General features: G+C 34.7%; 2 protein-coding genes across 5 annotated transcripts in view; one reads left to right on the forward strand and one right to left on the reverse strand.

Moving 5' to 3' along the window:
* Positions 1 to 18,343, reverse strand: part of LOC106054434 (protein kinase C and casein kinase substrate in neurons protein 3-like) — a 228,999-nt gene that overhangs the window by 99,237 nt on the left and 111,419 nt on the right. The gene's annotated exons all lie outside the window — the stretch shown is intronic.
* Positions 1 to 18,343, forward strand: part of LOC106066820 (homeodomain-interacting protein kinase 2-like) — a 44,407-nt gene that overhangs the window by 15,308 nt on the left and 10,756 nt on the right. Inside the window, exons 5-17 of one of the 4 annotated variants that reach the window (XM_056044733.1) lie at positions 6,881 to 7,004; positions 7,214 to 7,336; positions 8,232 to 8,318; positions 9,553 to 9,737; positions 10,516 to 10,684; positions 10,905 to 11,145; positions 11,236 to 11,324; positions 11,621 to 11,677; positions 15,827 to 15,997; positions 16,499 to 16,602; positions 16,736 to 17,005; positions 17,284 to 17,523; positions 17,649 to 17,731. In XM_056044733.1, coding sequence (XP_055900708.1) covers positions 6,881 to 7,004; positions 7,214 to 7,336; positions 8,232 to 8,318; positions 9,553 to 9,737; positions 10,516 to 10,684; positions 10,905 to 11,145; positions 11,236 to 11,324; positions 11,621 to 11,677; positions 15,827 to 15,997; positions 16,499 to 16,602; positions 16,736 to 17,005; positions 17,284 to 17,523; positions 17,649 to 17,731 — 1,943 coding nt within the window. The remainder of the gene's footprint in view (positions 1 to 6,880; positions 7,005 to 7,213; positions 7,337 to 8,231; positions 8,319 to 9,552; positions 9,738 to 10,515; positions 10,685 to 10,904; positions 11,146 to 11,235; positions 11,325 to 11,620; positions 11,678 to 15,826; positions 15,998 to 16,498; positions 16,603 to 16,735; positions 17,006 to 17,283; positions 17,524 to 17,648; positions 17,732 to 18,343) is intronic. The other 3 variants (XM_056044734.1, XM_056044736.1, XM_056044737.1) reach the window with 3 other exon arrangements.

Consider the following 18,343-nt stretch of genomic DNA (forward strand, 5'->3'; position numbering starts at 1 on the left):
GTTGGGCATCACTGTGTTAACCCATTCCAACAAAAATTTCAAAAAAAAAAAAAAAAAAGAGAGAGAGAATCCATGTTCAGTTGTTTGTTTTATTACCTGTGACTAGGAATTCATTGGATTAGGATTGGATTGCACTGCAAATAATTCAAAGTCTTTGACTTCCATTACATGTTGTGATTTGCCCTACTTTGACATTCTTTGCCTTCTAGTCTTGTTGATGTTTCTCATAAAAATAGTGAAGAAAAAAAGGCTTATACCACTACTAATGAATTCATTTATCAAAATTATTTTCAAGTCTTAATATGGAAAAGCAGTGCTAAACAAAAAGTTGTACAAAACCTCATTATAATTGTATGCATCTTCATATCCATCTAGAATAATCTAGATATATGTATCATGGCATCATTGAGTTCAAATCACATTTCAGAATTTGATAAACATTTGATTTCTTTTCATGTTTTCTATTAGGTGTATTTATGATCCTTGGCTTTAGTGTTGTTTTCTAACCATTGATGTGCATTTTTCTTGGTCATTGGTCTAGTTTGCTTGTCTTTTGCTCTAACTCCATGTTTGCCATGATGTTAGTGTTGGTTCATACATTCTCACTGTCATAAACTGTAGTGTCGTTACAAAACAAAGTTTGCAGCTCATAAAGGCAACAAAAGTGGGTTATGGTCCTATACAGTTTTGTGATGCTCTTTCATAAAAAAGATTGTAGTTTCTGTGTTGCATCATGAATTATAACATATGATATACTTATAAAAATATCTTAGCATTAAATACGTTTTGCTTAATTGAATAATTATAATATTGAGTCATTGGTAATTCCAATACCTTTAAAACTGAAACATGATTTTTGTTCTGAAATTCGGACCCACGTTTTGGTTGGCAATGAAACACACAACATTTAGATTCTATTTGTTTACTTTGAACTAGTCTATTATATCGGCTATCAATCGTAATGTATCGCATGTTTGTGTTTATTGCTATACTTATCTTGATAATTTGTTGTGTATAGCTTCACGTTGAATATAAATGTAGGTTAGGGTTTGCTTGAATTGGTAATACATAAAGTGTAGTGTAATCTCTCAGAAATAGTGTTCAATGTATAGGTTTAAACTTTTTACTGAACTAGTGGTTCTAGGCTGACTTGTTTGTTACTTTTTATCACTGAATCAAGTTTGTTTCCAGTCTTTGTTTCTTTCTTTTTTTATCCCATCCCTCTTCAATCTGTACTTGACCTTTGTCTCTCTCACCCCACCCTTCCCCGGGCCGCCACACAAGAGCCTGTCATTTCTGAACACATCTCGTTGAGAAAGACTGGCCGTTGATTGATTCTGATTGGGCTTGCCCACTGGTGGATTAGGTCTCGCTGCCAAGACGGCGCACATCGATGACCCAAGGGAACACATTTAGTTGAATCGAAGTGCTGAGCAGTGGGGAAGAAAACATTAATGACATCACATCTTATTCAAAAGAATCCGGAGTACACGCTACTGATTTGGTTTTAAATGTTTACAGTGAACATGTTTAAAGCAGACTTTTAATTGTTCATTTGAGAAAGGCACCTGATCAACACAGACATTAATAAAACCAATATTTCTTTTTCTTTATTATATTGTAAATGAAATTTATTCCAACATATCATAAAGGCATATTTCTTAATCCATATGGCAGTACAAATTCGTACAAGTGCTCCTTCCCTAGTGCCATTAGTCTTGGAGCATGGAATAGGTTGCCTGAATCAGCCAGGAAAAGCAACGACTTAGCAGAGTTTAAGTCTACTAAACATGCATGACTAGATGAACCCATGGATACGCGTAGGACGTAATTGTCTTCTCTTTTAAAGTACCCGAAACTCCCCCACATTCCTTCTCTGTACCACACGACTCCTTGCACCCCACCTTTACATCACGTGGCGGTTGAGAAAGGAAAAGCATTCCCCGGGACTCTGTATGACAGAATATACATGTGTTGAGTTTAGAAATAAAATAGCCGTTTCATTTCTCAGACATGGACATACATGTTTTTAGGCTGTAACTGTCGTGTCTAAGTTAGTGTTGGGTCAACATCGAAACACGTGGCCTGCCGCTTTCCCGACGTTTCTGTTTTGACCAAAGTAAATGTAGCGGAGGGGGCGGGGGTAGGGTCATCGTCTGAGAGAGAGAGACAGTTACATCATTGATGAAGCAGGGAAGGAAACATTTTATTTCGAGACAGTGGCTCTTGTGACCAATCATCTGTACATTTTGTCATTGTCACACATAACATTTCTTCACGGCCTGCATGTATTTTTACTGGCCATGTGCCTTGAACTCCCGGTTTAACGGTAGCTGATAGGGACATGACAAAAAATAACTCAATGAACATGATTATCGTATCCAAGCGGCACTAAGAGTCGTGTGTGTGTGTGTGACCCCAGCACTTGTTAGGGATCACATTGTAGGAGGATGGTAGTGATGTCAAGATTGATTACAGCAGAAACATCTTTCCCTATTGCGGGCACGCACACGCACACACTTGTGAACACACATTGGTTGATGTGTGCGTGTAAGGTCAGCTTTATTCACCTTCAGCTGTTCTGAGTGCAATGGTTGTTGCACCAATCAATAGACTTACATAAACATGTTTACGTCTTGGTGACTTCAAATTGGGTTATCATTTGTACATGTCTTGTGTGAATGTGACATATTATCTCACTTAGTTTAGTCATCAAAACTACTATTTGAGACTAGAAATAGGCACTAATGAATTATTGAAAGGAATACTTTCTTGGTCTCCCTGTCCCTTGTCTACTTCATGTTCAACTAGCTTGATGAGGATTGTCACGTTCTCTTACTTCTTACCTAACATGCCATGGAGTGTAAGGCATGGTGTGTGTAAGAAGCTGAGGATAAAATAATGGCCGGCCCTAGGCGAAGTGAATTTGATGGCCCCAAATGAAATAGAGAAATAAAAAATTAACAGCGAAAAAATAAAATTACGATATTTATCATAATGTTCTACAATAACATTGGGCATAAGTGTCGCTATTTCTTCTAAAAGAAATGTCCTGTGCGAGGCTCCCACCAATCGGAGCTCTAGGCAATGTCTTGTTTGCTTGTGCCTAAGGCCGGCCTTAATAAACTATTCTAGTCTTACTGTAGCAGATCATTTAGAATGTATTGCATTAGACGTTTCTATGTATGGCACGCAGGGCACCTTTCTTTGTATTGCGTTTTAACACAGAGCTGGCATCACACTGCAGTTAAGTGGTGAAGAGCTCAGCGGCTTTGTATTTTTTTTTAGGTGACGATAATGAAACCGGTACTAACTTGTGACCACGCCACGTGGGCACTCCTTTAGAACTGTTAGGCTTTATTCAACTACATGGCGATGGGTGTTTTCGGAATGGCGAGGTTTTAAAAATGTTCCTCGTGATAACCAGGTCCAATGTGGCAATTTAGTGTAGTTGTTTTTCTTGACGTAAGGAAGTGAGTAAAGTTGTGTCTTGTCTATGTTTTGGAGGTTGCGTACTTTGGTCTAGATAAAAGGTGAACCATGTTGTAGGCTAGCCAAGAAGTGAACACTTACATGTCCCAGTGAGTAGGGCGACTGGCAGGATTAGACACATACTGTGAGCAGGAAACGAGCCACTAGTGGCTGTACAAACAAGCACAGTGGTGGACTGTCTATTCTAGGCTCACCAATGACTTGGAAATAAAAATAATGTTACTTGGTGTCGGTCAAATTTGTTGGGTGTAATAAGCTGAAACAGTCTGGATTGGCAAGGGTAACCACTTGAAGCCTTGTGCCTTCAAAAAGCCCTTGGAGTGGGGGGGGGTGTTGCTGGAAGTATTAGTATTTAAGAAAGATAAATAGCATATACATTGTTTAAAATGAATAGAAACACAGAAAGCTAGCAATTTTGAGTAAAACAAAAATTAGACAGTATTTCTTGTACTAACTATAAATATAAAGAAATTTATTCATGTTGGATTAAAAAAAAAATAAACAAATAAAAAATAACATCTTTGGGATTACTTTTTTTCCTTCTGGTATTGTAATCAAACTACTTAGCAATACAAAAAAACAACAACAAAACAGGATTATGACCTCGACCAAGATCTAGTGTTATTAGAGCTTACTTAATAATAATCATTTCTTGTTGTACTCTATATTTTAAAATTATTTTGCTTATTTCTTGCTGAAAATATATATTAACCCCCCCCCCCCCCCCCCAATAAAAACAACATGTCTAAGCTGGCTGTGTTAATTGGGCTGACCAGTTTCATCTATTCTGAGCTTAAACTTAAACTCTCATTGTTTCAACTGAAGAGGCGCTAGATATCTAGATCTAGAGCCTATGCTATGATCATTATGATATGGGCAAATCCATCAAGTATCCTTCACTCACCTGTAGTCCACTTTTAGTAACAATAATAATGACTTAAACTGCAAACCAGTATTTTTTAGTTCTGATTTTAGCATCTTAGATCTAGTGTGAAGATAGTTCTCACATGACAGTGAAAAGCCCTGTAAATTTGTTTTATTCATAAATTGGTTTCATTTAAAAACCAGATAAAAAAAAATCCTCTTTAAAAAAGCCAGAATTGGCCACTATTGATCCCACTCTACCAATAATTCAGTATGTAAATGGAAACAAATATTAGAACTATAGATCTATATTATTAGCAAAGTTATATGGAAGTTTTAATTTCTAGAACTAGATGACACACATTTTCCCCAACCACTGCTGTTTCCCACCCTACTCCTCTCATTCTTGTGTGCAATGCAATGGACTGGTGCAGTCCTCTCCACTCCCTTTTTTTAGGCAGCACAGTAATAATTTACACCTTCAAAACTATAAATAGATCAACATTACAAGATTGAATCTGTAAATATTAATAAATAACAACAAATTGATGTTAAAACTAAGCTTCTGGGATGACAGTAAAGTACTTGATTTCTATCTATTTTATTTACATGCCCACTTCTTGATGGGCAAAATACTTTATGACCTCAACATTGAAATGTCAGTGTTGGAAAAAAAACAACTAACAATTTACATAGTCTTGAGCAGTGTTTCCCTGTGTTTCTTAGAACACTAGGCCTGGACAGGTGTTCCACTAACTACTGAAAAAACTTTTTAAAAATCTGCAAAGTGTTCCGCTAAATACTCAGGATGTGAAAAGTGTTCAGAAAAGTTTGAGAAACACTGGTCTAGAGAAATATGTAGTTTGTGAAGTTTTCTAAACCAAGTGACATTTGCTTGATAGTGAATATAATTATTGCTTTGTCTGTTATTTTTGTCTGTCACTCTACGTAGTGTGGTCTTGGGCTATGTATTCCCAACAATTAACTTCTTCAATGTGATGAGGCCATCTGATCCAATCTGACCCTCCATATTGGATGTCCTTCATCAATTCTCAGACCTGCCTACCGTTACGCAAAATGCGTATTCGTTACGCAAAATCTCCCAAAAATGACCGCCAGTACGCATTTAACCCGTCGCGTTACGCATTTCGTATGCTTTTTTTTTCTCCTCTCTAGACTAGCTTACAAGCGGTCACGGAGGTCACGCTTAGCCCACCTGTGGGGAGAGGGGCGAAACAGAAAAGGTGGGGTGAACACAATGTGCCCAGATCTATACGTTGATTGGTACTTAATAGCAATTAGATGTCTAGAAATGAAGAACGAGAGAGTGAGGGAGTGGCGGGCTGGTACCAGGTTGGTACCGTCAGTTAGCTGATACACCAACGTGACTTTTTTTTTTTTTTTTGTAAGTTCATGAGTAGAAATTAATTATGTTGGTGCATTCCTGATTCTCGTATTCATTTGTATAGAAAAAAAAATCGAAGAGCTATCGATTCAAAACACATTGAGTGACACTGTAGATATCTAGTCTAGATCTAGATAACTTGTTATACAGGAATAGATCTAGAATCTAGCTCGAGTCTAGCTGGTCATTACGTTATGATTCTCTACATTACCCTACAAACTAGTTATAGATCTAGATCTAGTATGATTTAGAATTTAGATTGACTAGATCTAGATCGATAACATCTACTACCATCTAGTCTAGATCTAGACTAGATTCTTAGTCTTAGTATAGAATAGATCAAGTATGAAGGTAGGCCTACGAAAGTTTGGATCTAGCGGATCCACGGCATCGGTAACACTTTTGAGCCCAGATCTAGAGTAGATTATATCCATTATATAGACATAGATCCAGATCTAGTCTAGATATCATCTCTATTGATCTAGATTTAGATTGTAGATCTAATCATGACATCTAATATTATATATATATATATATATATATATATATATATATATATATATATATATATATATATATATATGACAAAATAGAGGATCACGTAAGTGTTACGCATTCTGGTGCCAAAATACGCATTTTGACCGTAAGTGTTACGCATTTGGACTTTTTTTGGTAGGCAGGTCTGAATTCTGTTACCTAGGTTCCACAATCCAAGATGACATGTCCCTAAAGATCACATGGGGAAGGCTGCACATCATCTTTGGAAGCCTCTAGCCTTCTGTACTGAATTGAAAAATGAGCTACATACTTGAAAGAGACAAAGCAACATTCATTCCATGTGAGCTTTCTCCACCATATCCTGAATATCTCTTGGCAAGAGCTACTCATACACATCTCCGCATTACATTCATTAGTAAGAGAAAATGGTGAATTGCCCTGCCCTCTCCCCTTCTGGTTTGCAAGTGACTTCATCTGTACAATTTAACATTAAATTATACATTGTCATTTGTGCATTAGTGTGCAGATTCATATTTCTGCATTTGATGTCCATTTTAATCATTACTATTATGAATTGATATGGAACAAAATTTTTACTTGATTGTTACTTCTGTTTGACAGAGCGCCAGAGATCCTGCTAGGTCTCCCATTCTGTGAGGCTATAGACATGTGGTCTTTAGGTTGTGTCATTGCTGAGCTGTTCCTTGGTTGGCCACTTTACCCAGGCTCTTCAGAATATGATCAGGTAGGCTTTAGTTGCAAGTATCAATAAGAGATACTTGAATATGATCAGATAGAGTGTTATCTATAGTTGCAAGTATCTATGAGAAATATATTTTAAGTACTTCATCCATGAATTTAGTCATATTGCTTTCCTTTAAATAATTTATCCATGGTATGTGCTAACTAAACTAACTTGTTTTATGCATCTATTAATTAATTATTTTATTTTAGATTCGCTACATATCACAAACTCAAGGATTACCTGCCGAACACATGCTGAGTGCAGCCACAAAAACAAACCGTTTCTTTGTTCGAGACAACAGCGATGGCAGTTATCCTTTCTGGAGGTTGAAGGTAATAAATGAAATTGAAGCAATTAGACAAATAAAATCTATTTCATGAAATATAATTTTTGTTTTTCATTGATTAAAATGAAAATCTCATTGGTCAATTTAATTTTAATGTAGATTAATGATAATTCTTTTTAATGTCTCCTTTTGTTTGAAAGTTTATTTAAAAGCTTTTAAATCTATAATATTTGGGTACCGAGTCACATAGGTGTGACTGGCAACACAATTGCACTCTTTGGCCCACCAGGGAGGGCAAATTCCACACACTGATCAGGCTGTAAGCTTTCATGAAGCCCTGGCTCTAATACAAAAAACAAATGGAAAAGTGGTTTGAGTGCTGGGACAAGTCCCAAAAAGCCCGTGGAGTCTGGGAGCGCATGAGGCGCCCTGACCGCACTTCCACGTGTCCAAGCCTGAGCAAGCTATTATAGCACAGTGCAGGACAGGCCACTGTCCTGTTGGCTCATATTTCTCGCGGCTATGGCCAAATTTTGATTCACGGTGCCCCCGCTGCGGGGAAGAAGAGGAAACCGTGCCTCATATTCTGTTTGACTGCCCCAGACTTGCTGATCTCCGTCTCGACAGGTCTGAGAAACCCAAATTTCTCGACCTGTATGGCGACATTTATGCACTACGCAAGACAGCAGGGTTTCTGTCCAGGGCTTTTGCAAGAGAGGATTTGAGCCTCTCAAGCCCTCACTCAAATGGAGTTTGATGATGATGATGATAATAATATTTGGACTTATATTTGTTGATGTGAGTATTCATAATGATCTCTGTTGCACAATTCTGATTTGTGCTGTAAATATTAGAAGCATCCAAAGCAAACTTGATAATTTAAAAATGTGTTTGTTTAAACAAAGAGATGATTGTGAACTAAGTTGACCCTTATCTTTTAGTCTCCTGAAGAGCATGAAATGGAAACAAAGATCAAATCAAAAGAAGCTAGAAAGTACATCTTTAATTGTTTGGAAGACATTGGTCAGGTGAGCCACTTTTAGTCATTGCTTGCTGCTATTGTCTGTCTCTGCTCTATCCAGTCACCATAATGTAGGGGGATTTTGTTATCATATCACCTTTACAAATAGTTCGTTGAATCAAACAAAATTGAAACAAGTAATTTTCATAGGGTTTGTTCACAGAAAAAACACTATTTCAATTTATGCTTTTTCTGAAACAACTATGTTGACTAAAAAAAGATATTTCCACTTCTTATCAACTAAAAGAAGGGATATATTTACTTTTGAAACTTACATTTCAAAATTTATTTATTAGTACATTTTTCCTTGGTGGGTGTGGTGGCTGAATGATAGACTCCTTGGTTTCTGACAAAGGATGTTTCATGTTCAAATCTTCTTCTACACTAGGAGGCCCATTGACTTCAGCCTTTCTTTCTGGGTGTGTTCCCATAGCTTTTGATCAACCAAAATCATCTGCAAGGCATCAGTTATTTAATTTTGGAGTTGTCTCTCCTAGATGAATTACTATCCCTAGATAATATTTGGGTTTAGAATTTTAGCCCGCTTTACTTGCTTTTTGCAATAATTTCCCTGGATTTTGACATGTTTGAAGTGAATATCCTAACCACTGGAATACTTATACACCACTTCATCCCCCATGACTGTTTTTTTCCCCTATCCGCCACCTAGGGACGCGCTTGGTAGAAGATGGTAGCTCCCACAAAAGAGATTCAAATTTTGAATCTAAGGATTTTTAGGGTGCCTCTTAGTATACCAAACTCTAACCTGACATTAGTTGAGGAAAAAAAATAAAGGTGGTTGATCGTTGTGCTGACACGACACCCTTGTTAACGTGGTTCACAGAAACACATGATCTTTACATCATCTGCCCCATAGATCACAAGGGGTCCTTTTTTTTACTTTTTTATTTTACTTACATTGCTCCTTACAGCTTTGAATACTAGCCAATAGCCTTACATTTAGAAATAAATTCAAGTGAACAAATCTAAGAATTGATTAGCAATATGATTGCAAGTGTTTAATATTGATAAAATTCTGGTTAAGCTTAAACAAACTGTTAAATATATTAAAATAAGACATAAAAAAAAGATCAACAGGTAAAGAAAAGCTTAAATAGTAATCGAGAACTTCAAGTAACTGATTTTCTTAAGTCACTTATAAATATCCCAATTCTACCTGACATATTAGTTATTTCTGCTTGTATTTATTATTTATTTCTCTTTGCTCAACTCTAAACCAGATCAATGTGCCAACTGATATGGAAGGAAGTGAGCTGATTGTTGAGAAGCGTGATCGTGCTGACTTTGTTGAGTTATTAAAGAAGATGCTGACTTTAGACCAAGAGCGCAGAATAACACCCCGCGAAGCAATAGTGCACAAGTTTGTCAGCCTAGAGACACTTAAGGATTATCCCCATACACACATGTAAGTTATTGTCAGTGTGTTGATTAATTTCATAAATTGGTACATGAGTAAAGTGAAAAATACATATATATACAAATACATATGATAATAAAGTTAGAAGCTTTTCTGTGGTCTTCAGTCTGTAATACTGGCACTTGAGTAATGGTCAGCCCGAAAGTTGCCTAACTGTAGTTGAGATCTTGAGGCTTACAAATGATGTAGAGCTACTTTTTTCTGGTGGCCACTAGATGGTTGCTATGGTTTTACAGCAAACTATAAGTTAGGAATACAATTTCATAATTGTTATCAAGAACCTTCTTGGTGTTGAACAGTAACAGCTCAATATAAAAGATAAAATATTAGCTTTAATGAAAAAAAATTGTCCTATTCTTATTTCTGTAGTAAAACTGCTATGTTCATAACAGACCTTTGAAAAAAAAAAAGGGGGGGGGGTGAGATATTAAATATAGGCACAATATACTACTCTCAGTGTACTTCAACATATCATTGGTAAGCACAAGACATTCAAGTGTTTGATAACAAGTCCACATATAATAGAATAATTCTGTTTTACACAGGATTAAAAAGAAATTTAAAAAAAAATAAAAAGATGATACTTGTTTAAAACTTGTCACTCAAATCACACAAACTCTTTAATTAAAACTTTCTCGCGTAAAGAAACTGTCCTATTTTGTGTTCTAGTTGTTTACATTCAACTTACTCTTATTTGCATTTATTACTATACATATCAGTAATAAGCCTATGTTGGTCATTTATATATTAATACATGTTTTATCAGCTACAAGTCAAGCTTAAATGCAATGGATATTGCTTACAAACGTCCCCACCGTATGATGGAGAATTGCAGTAGTGTGATGCACAGTGTGGTGCCTTCATCTTCTGGAAACTTTACTTTAACTTTCAACAATAATCAGTTCAATAATCAGATTAATGCTTTACATTCTCAGGTAGAGTCTCAAAACTTATTCATTGTAGATATAAGCTATATTTGTGACATAAGCAGCTAGCTTTCCAATTGTTTTGCTTTGAGCACATTACTTTTGATATCTTTTTAATGCTATTATTCTCTGAATATTAAACTTGTCACCTCTATCATTATTAATGTTGAATAGAATACAAATTATACAGTGACTTTGTTTTAAAGGAGCAGTGTTTTTTTTTTTTTAGATGACTTCTTCTAATAGCCACAGTCAAAGTGCTACAGAACTTCAGTATCTTCAGTACTCTCTTCCTTCTGGTCCTTATCTTTCTTACCAAGCTACACCAGTGAGTCAGGGATTGGATCAAAGGGTAGCAGCTGCTGCTGCAGCAGCGGCAGCGCAGAGATCTACAGCACAGTTTCCAAGATCAGAGCACTTTAGACAGTCCCTTTGTATGCCATCCCTAGTTGTCCCTGCCACTTTGCCAGGTAAAATGTATTATTATGTTAGTTACTTTATTTCTAATGCATATAATATGGTGGGGAATATTAACTAACCATTTGATGCTAATTGTTTAGGCTTAAATTCTCCAGTTCGATCAAGTGCAGTCTCTATGGTGACCCAGCCAGCGCCCACACTTCAGCTTCAGCCCCAACTCATTAGTCAGGTAAGCACCAGATGGTTTTGTGTGTCACTTTCACTATTGATGTAGGCCTAGACTAGTTAACAGACACTGAAGATCCTCACATAGTATATTATTATACTTGTTCTTACATGAGTTTCACCGAGCCATTGAAAATAGTGCTATATTACTTTTTGAAATGAGCTAAATCTTTGAATATAAAATAATTGAAATTTATAAGTATGAAACTGTAATTGTCCAATTTAATATCCAAAGAATAAAAGTTAATGTTTTTTATGTTTGGTTTTAATGTAGTAAAAATTGGTTTATTTATTACTTAGACATCCCAGCTGACCCCAGTCACCATGGTGGAGACTGGTAGACCAGTCCTTATGGCTGTATGTAACTCATTTATTTTAGATTTGAGCAGTACTAACAAGTGAATTTTCCTTCTAGATTGAAGATGCTTTAAACTACTGCTTGTCATTGTAACTTTTGTTGGATCAGTGTTCTTTTTTCTTCGTGTTAGCATTTAAAGCTCAGTTTTTATTGGCTTGCAAATGAATTTTTACCATTGGATAGTAGTTCCCAAAATATATTTTCTGGAGTGCAGCCACTGAGGCACCTTTTCAACTTTTTATTTTGAATATTATATCATTGAGACAACTTGAAATGTCTAGATTCAGCAAGTGGAAAAAATTTGGGAACCACTGCAATATGCATTATTTTTTTTTGATTTCATAATCAGTAGCTGCTTGTATGTTTATAAGTTATTCTAATTTGTTGCTAGTTCTATTCTGTATCATTAGTTTCTGTTAATCCTTGCATCATTTGAATCTTGCATAAGTATGTAGCATTTGATTTGCTATTTCATAAAGAAAAGAAATCTTTTTATCAACACTAATAACAAATGCTGTTTAATATGACTGGCTTTTTCAAAAACATTTTATGCTTATGTCATCCTTAGCTATTAGTATTTAACATTTGAATGGCTTTATTTAGATTTATGTAAAACAATCTTATCTACTGTATTACATAACTAATGAGATGTAGTAATTATATGCATTAACATTTCTAGATATCACATATTATCATGAGAGAAATATATACATTTCTAGTTTTTTTCTCCATGTATAACTATTTCTGGAAGAAACCAGCATTCACTAATTGAAAGCTACAATTACATTGAAACCATGCATCTCTTTGCTTTAAATATTTAAATGATCAATATTGCATTAAAAAAGGTGTGGGATTGTTAATTCAATTTTTGCTGGTTAAAAACTGCTACTTATCTCAGTGATGGGAATTTTCCGACAATTGTCGGAATTCCGATAATTTCTTCTGGTCCGATTTTCTAGCAAAAAAATCCGAAGTTTTCCAGACATTTTTTTTTTTTTAAATCCGATTTTTTTTTTTTTCAATTTTTTTTTATGAAAAAAAAATCCGATTTTATTATTTTTCCATTTTCGGAAGAATGCGAAATAAGATTTTTGATTTGTTTTGAACTCCGCACATCCGGTCTTTTGACACAGTTAAAGTTCTATTTTTTTTTTTAAATCTTGTGTTACCGTATTGTCTTATAAGTCTAGATCTCGGTCCAGATTAGAGTGGTTTGAATCAGTCTAGATAGATATCTAGATTCTTTAATTTGAATACTTTTGATCTAGATCTAGACTTCAATGGCTGCTTGCCAGCTTTTGAAAAGTATTCGACTTAAACTTAACTTAGACTTAAGAGTATCAATCATGAATGATGCCCGGTCGCTATGTTACGACGTATGTAGCGCTAATCGCCGCTATTACTACAATTCAAGATCTATTATTTTTTCACTGTTGTTACGATGACCCCTAGATTTTTCTAATTTGAACCCTGCCTGCCGACTTCCTTGAGTTCAAATGGGATTAGATTTAGACATCTAGATCTATTATAATAATAATAAGATCTAGATCTACTCATCTAATAGAGTAATAGAGTGATACTGACAATACTGTGATAGACCTACCGTGTACCGACCATCTGGATTTATATATAGAATATACTTTTTTTATATAGTAGTAAGTAGGCCTTCTTAAACTTCTTAACATGACTATAGTGAGTTACTGAGTATAAGCCTGACAGAATGTAGATATCTAATAATAATATATTGGATCTAGAATCTAGAAAAGTTATTAGATATAAGTAGTAGTAGCTATAGATTATAGATCTATCTATAGTGAGGGATATGCAGACATGCCTACAGTCCCGCATTATGCGGAACCGTCCCGCAAAAGCATCAAAAAAGCTCACATGTTCCGCCGTTCCGCATTCACGATTTTTTGTTCCGCCAAGTCTGAATTCCGACACAAAAAAAAAAAAAATCGCCGATTTTTCATTATTTATTAATAATGCGAAATTAAAATACTGAATGCAAAATAAAATATATATAGGTCTGTGTTTATTGTTTACATTTCATCTTCTCCCGGACCCGGTGTGTCCTAAATTTACGAAGATAAGGTTGAGCTAGATCTAGACATAGATCTAGTACTCTAGGTCTAGATACTAGATCTAGATTCTAGATCTATTCTTAGAATCTAGTAAGTGCTAATTATGCTAATAAGCCAAATGTTTCATTCAAATCCCTTTCTTTTCCCGACAATGGCTATACTACTTAGTCTACTTAAGTCTACTTACTAGTCTAGTACTTACAGTACTTACTACTAGTACTAGTACTAGTCTAGACTAGATCTAGTCTAGACTCTAGACTACTCTATCTCTAGACTATTGGCAATTGGAATTGCATTTGCCGTATTGCCACTATTGGAGTCTATAATTAGTATAATCAGAGTATTGTCACTATTCTAACAGTAACTAACTCAACTGGTTTCTTAGGTTTCTAAGTCCTAATTAATCTAGAAAAGGATTTTTTTTTAAAAATACGTTATTAAAGATCTAGACCTAAATGTAATTAATTTTATTAGACACAGTAAGGCTAAGGCCTAAATAAGGCTACAGTTAGATCTACTATTCTACTTATTAGTATTATTACATCTTATAGTCTAAATTAATTATTAGTTTAGTTTCTAGATCTAAAAGTAAAAGTAGGACTAGCACTTCTGCTAAATCTCTAGAGATCTGTCTAGAAATAGACTTAGAAGGTGATAGATTAGATTCTAGTTTATTATGTAATAAATTTACTATTTATTTAGATCTAGTTCTCAATAAGTTGAATAAGTCTATAGATTAGTATAGATCTAGACTGACTAGACATTAATATTTAGATCTATAATCTATAATATTATTTTTATAATCTGTGTTCTTAGACTTATTAGGACTTATTAGATGTAGGTCTAGACTAGGTAAGTCACTAGTAGACTCTTAAATTATTTTAGTTAGATCTAGAACTAGAGACAACATCTAGGGTTATTAGAGTGATTAGAGTAGAGCCCTAGAAAAGGATAGATAATCAAGTAGATCTAGAATAATCTAGATCTAGTCAGTAGATTTATATCTAGTAGTAACAAATAAAAATAGATATTAGTAACATTTGAGTCTAGGTCATTAGAATACATTTTAGTTAGAATTCATCATTTAGGAGTTAAGAACTATTGATTTCAAACAAAGGACATAATTATGAATTAAAGGTTTTCTTACTTTTAATTATAATATTTACATCTAATTTATAAGAAGCATGCTATTGTTGTTTTTAAAGTAATATAATTGAAGTTTTATTTATATTGCGTACAGTATTGCTAACAAACGCGTTTATGTTCCACATTGGGGCTCAAAATTCCACATTTTCAACCTGAGTGTTCCACATTCTGGGTCTTGGGGGTAGGCATGTCTGGATATGTATATATTTTAATATAAAACTTATCATTACTAATTTTAAAAGCATGTTTTTCAAACACATTTAATCCTTATAGTTGTTTGAGAAAGAAGTTGTTACAATATCTGTATAAAGCAGTTATCTATTATAGAATGCTCAGACTGCAAAAAGCTTTCTCCTCCCATCAATATATATACAAACAATAGTGCCATGAATGCATTTTGAGTGCAGTAATGCTAAATGAAGTGCAGTTTGTGTGCAGTAATGCACAATGCAGTGTAAATGTTATGTAATACAACATTAATTAAAGAAAATATTAAATTAAATGATTCTACGTAGTTTAAAAAAATTCAGCAACATCTTTTTTTAAGTCGTCGCCACGACAGGCCAGTTCAAAAACGGGGGGGGGGGGGGGGGGGGGGGGGGGGGGGCTTACAAAATTTCCTAAAATTTTTGCAAAGTCAGTTCCCATCACTGTTATCTAAGTGTTTGACTTATTTCTAATGAGAATTAACATGTTTTCCTACAGTATTTGTGGAGTATTAAGATACTCAAGTAGTCAATGGCACTTGTCAATAAAGTCATGTCTAGTTCTTTCAAGTCTCTTAGAACGAATTGCCTTTGCCACTTTTCCCTATTTTATGTAGGAATATTCTTAGAAAGTCCTTCATATGATGCTTTAAGAATTTTTAAAAAGTCAGTTTTAGGCATTGATATAAATTTTGTATTTTGAATTCTTCAGAATGGTAATTGGGCCAGCTCTCGCCCTGTAGTCATGGGACCTTGGCCTTCTTTAGCTCCAGCAACACAACGTATATCTCATCTGCAGGATGGCATTCCCCCAGAGGCTTGGAGGCAGCCTATCATGGTGGGCACAGATACCTTTGACACTACACCTGGTGTCTTACCAATGGTGAGTTTGTTAGTATTTAGAAAACATATTGTTTGTGTGAAAACATTTTTTCCCACATAATTTTCTAATAGGATGATTTTAGAGACAGAACATGAAAAACAAAATTGAAACCTAATGGGTGAAGTGACACCTTTCTATATTTCAGACATTTCTACTGTTTTCTCCCAGAAGCTGGTCAGTTTGAATTGTAGTTCAACATTTTAGTTCAAATCTTTGCTCAGATCTTTACAATAGTTCCCATTGCTAACACCTCAGTTTTGTATTCATTCATTGCTTCTATTGGAAATTTTATATCATTTATGTTCATTTTGACAGCATTGTTTTTATATCAAGGAAGAATTTTAATTTGCTTCTCCCCCTTCTCATTTGATAATTATATTTATAGTTTCTTAATGCCAAATGTCTATTTCCATTGTAATTACAGTGTTTTTGTATAATATGTGTATTTTATTTTAAGTTCTTATTAAGATCAATATTGATGTTGTTCTTTCTTTTCCTCAGAGTACATCAAGCCAGCAATGGAACATTGGGATGGTACCTACTTCATACTCTTTAGCTGCCAGGCACACTACTGCACAGAGCAGTAAGAGACCCACAAGATACAGGTACTCATTTAATGACAACTTTTTCTTGAGTCTTGATCATTTTTCATAATAAATTGTTTTTTTACTAATTGGTTCTATGGACAGTTTTATGTTAACATTTTCTAGTTGAGTACATATTGTACTTTTGTTTCAGACAACACAAAGAAATACCATCCACTCAGTTGTCTCCAGTCAAGAAACGAGTCAAAGAAAGCACCCCACCCTTGTCTTTACTGGACCAGCTGGGATCTCAAGTGGCCCCTACAGAAGAAGCATTGCTCCAGTTTGCTGACTTGTCTTCTTCCTCCTCATCTGGCTCCTCACACCTCCGACATACTCTGTCATCTTACCCTCTTTTACCCACAACTGGACTAACAGCTTCCTCTCATGATCATTTACCAAGACATCCATTTATTTTGATAAGGTGAGATCTATTTCTTGGGTGCAGTGTATTGGATCATTTTAGAATTATTTTCTACAAATAAGTGATATCCATAATATAACCTTCATGCAGAAAAGTTTTATCAACCTGTTGTCTACAACCTTGACTTTGTAGTCTGCATATAGGATATTTTATTTATATACAGGATTAAAATTTATAAGTGTTTTTTTGTGATTAAATAAAAGGTTGGAAATGGCTAAATAGTCAGATTAAAAGTATATAATACATTCAATATAATATATTTTTTGTTTTGTGTATAGAGACACACCCAGTCCTGTGCCCAGTGTTATCACAATAAGTTCAGATAGCGACGATGATGGAGACGGTTTAAGGACTGGGCGGAGTTGCACCAACCGACATCACAAACATCATCATCATCACAACAGGCAATCTCAACAACAGGAAATGCCTTCTGATCGCTACCTTGCGCTGAGGAATTTGCCTTGTGATGAAAGTAATCCTAGTCTTAGCGAGAATCAAGCTTCCTTACCAAGAAGAAGGTGCTGTGATTTGATGTATTTGATGTTTCTTTTGTAATTTTGTACCAAAGTTGCATCTATCAGTAGAATTAATTTGTTTATAATCTCTACTACTGGGTTAATCACATTCTTGTTTTAATTCACAGTGGGCGCCATGAAAATGCCATTAAAACAAGTCTTGGCTATTTTCCAACAAGTTTTTCTGACTCTGCACTTGTACAGACTTTTGGTAACAATCTTTATAATCTTTAAAATATAAATTCTCTAACCTCATTGTTTTTTGGTAAATTTCACTGTTAATTTCAAATGGATGTAGTATCACTTAAAAACAAAAGTAAACAAGCAGCTTGATTCCCAGTCACTTCACCCTTGGTCACTTCATCCTCTGATCCAAAAAATAATTGTATAAGTGTAATATTAAGTTCATTTATTTTTATTTTCATGACAAAAAGTGTGACACATTAAATCAAAATAGAATTTAAGGGGGTAGTCTACCTTCCAGAACTTTTTTTGTTATTTCTCATATTTTTACAATGAAAATGTGCTTAAAGTATTACAAGAATTCTAGATAGGCATAATAAGAAGAAAAAAATATTTTTGTTTGCATTTTCCCCACTGGTTTTTTTTTGGGTTAAATTGGGCAAAATTCACAAATGATTTTTTTCTGAAACTATAATAGAGTGTTTAGATTTTCCATTTTGATACTTAGATATGTGTTTACCATAGTAACAGAAGCTTTTTTGAAAAGAATGTCAGGTTTAGGAGTAAAAAAAATTAAATTGAATCCTTTTTTTTCTTCTCCGCTGATGTTAAATTTGTTCATAATCTGCTAATTTCTCCA

Source organism: Biomphalaria glabrata, chromosome 10 (assembly GCF_947242115.1).
Source record: "Biomphalaria glabrata chromosome 10, xgBioGlab47.1, whole genome shotgun sequence".
Taxonomy (NCBI): domain Eukaryota; kingdom Metazoa; phylum Mollusca; class Gastropoda; family Planorbidae; genus Biomphalaria; species Biomphalaria glabrata.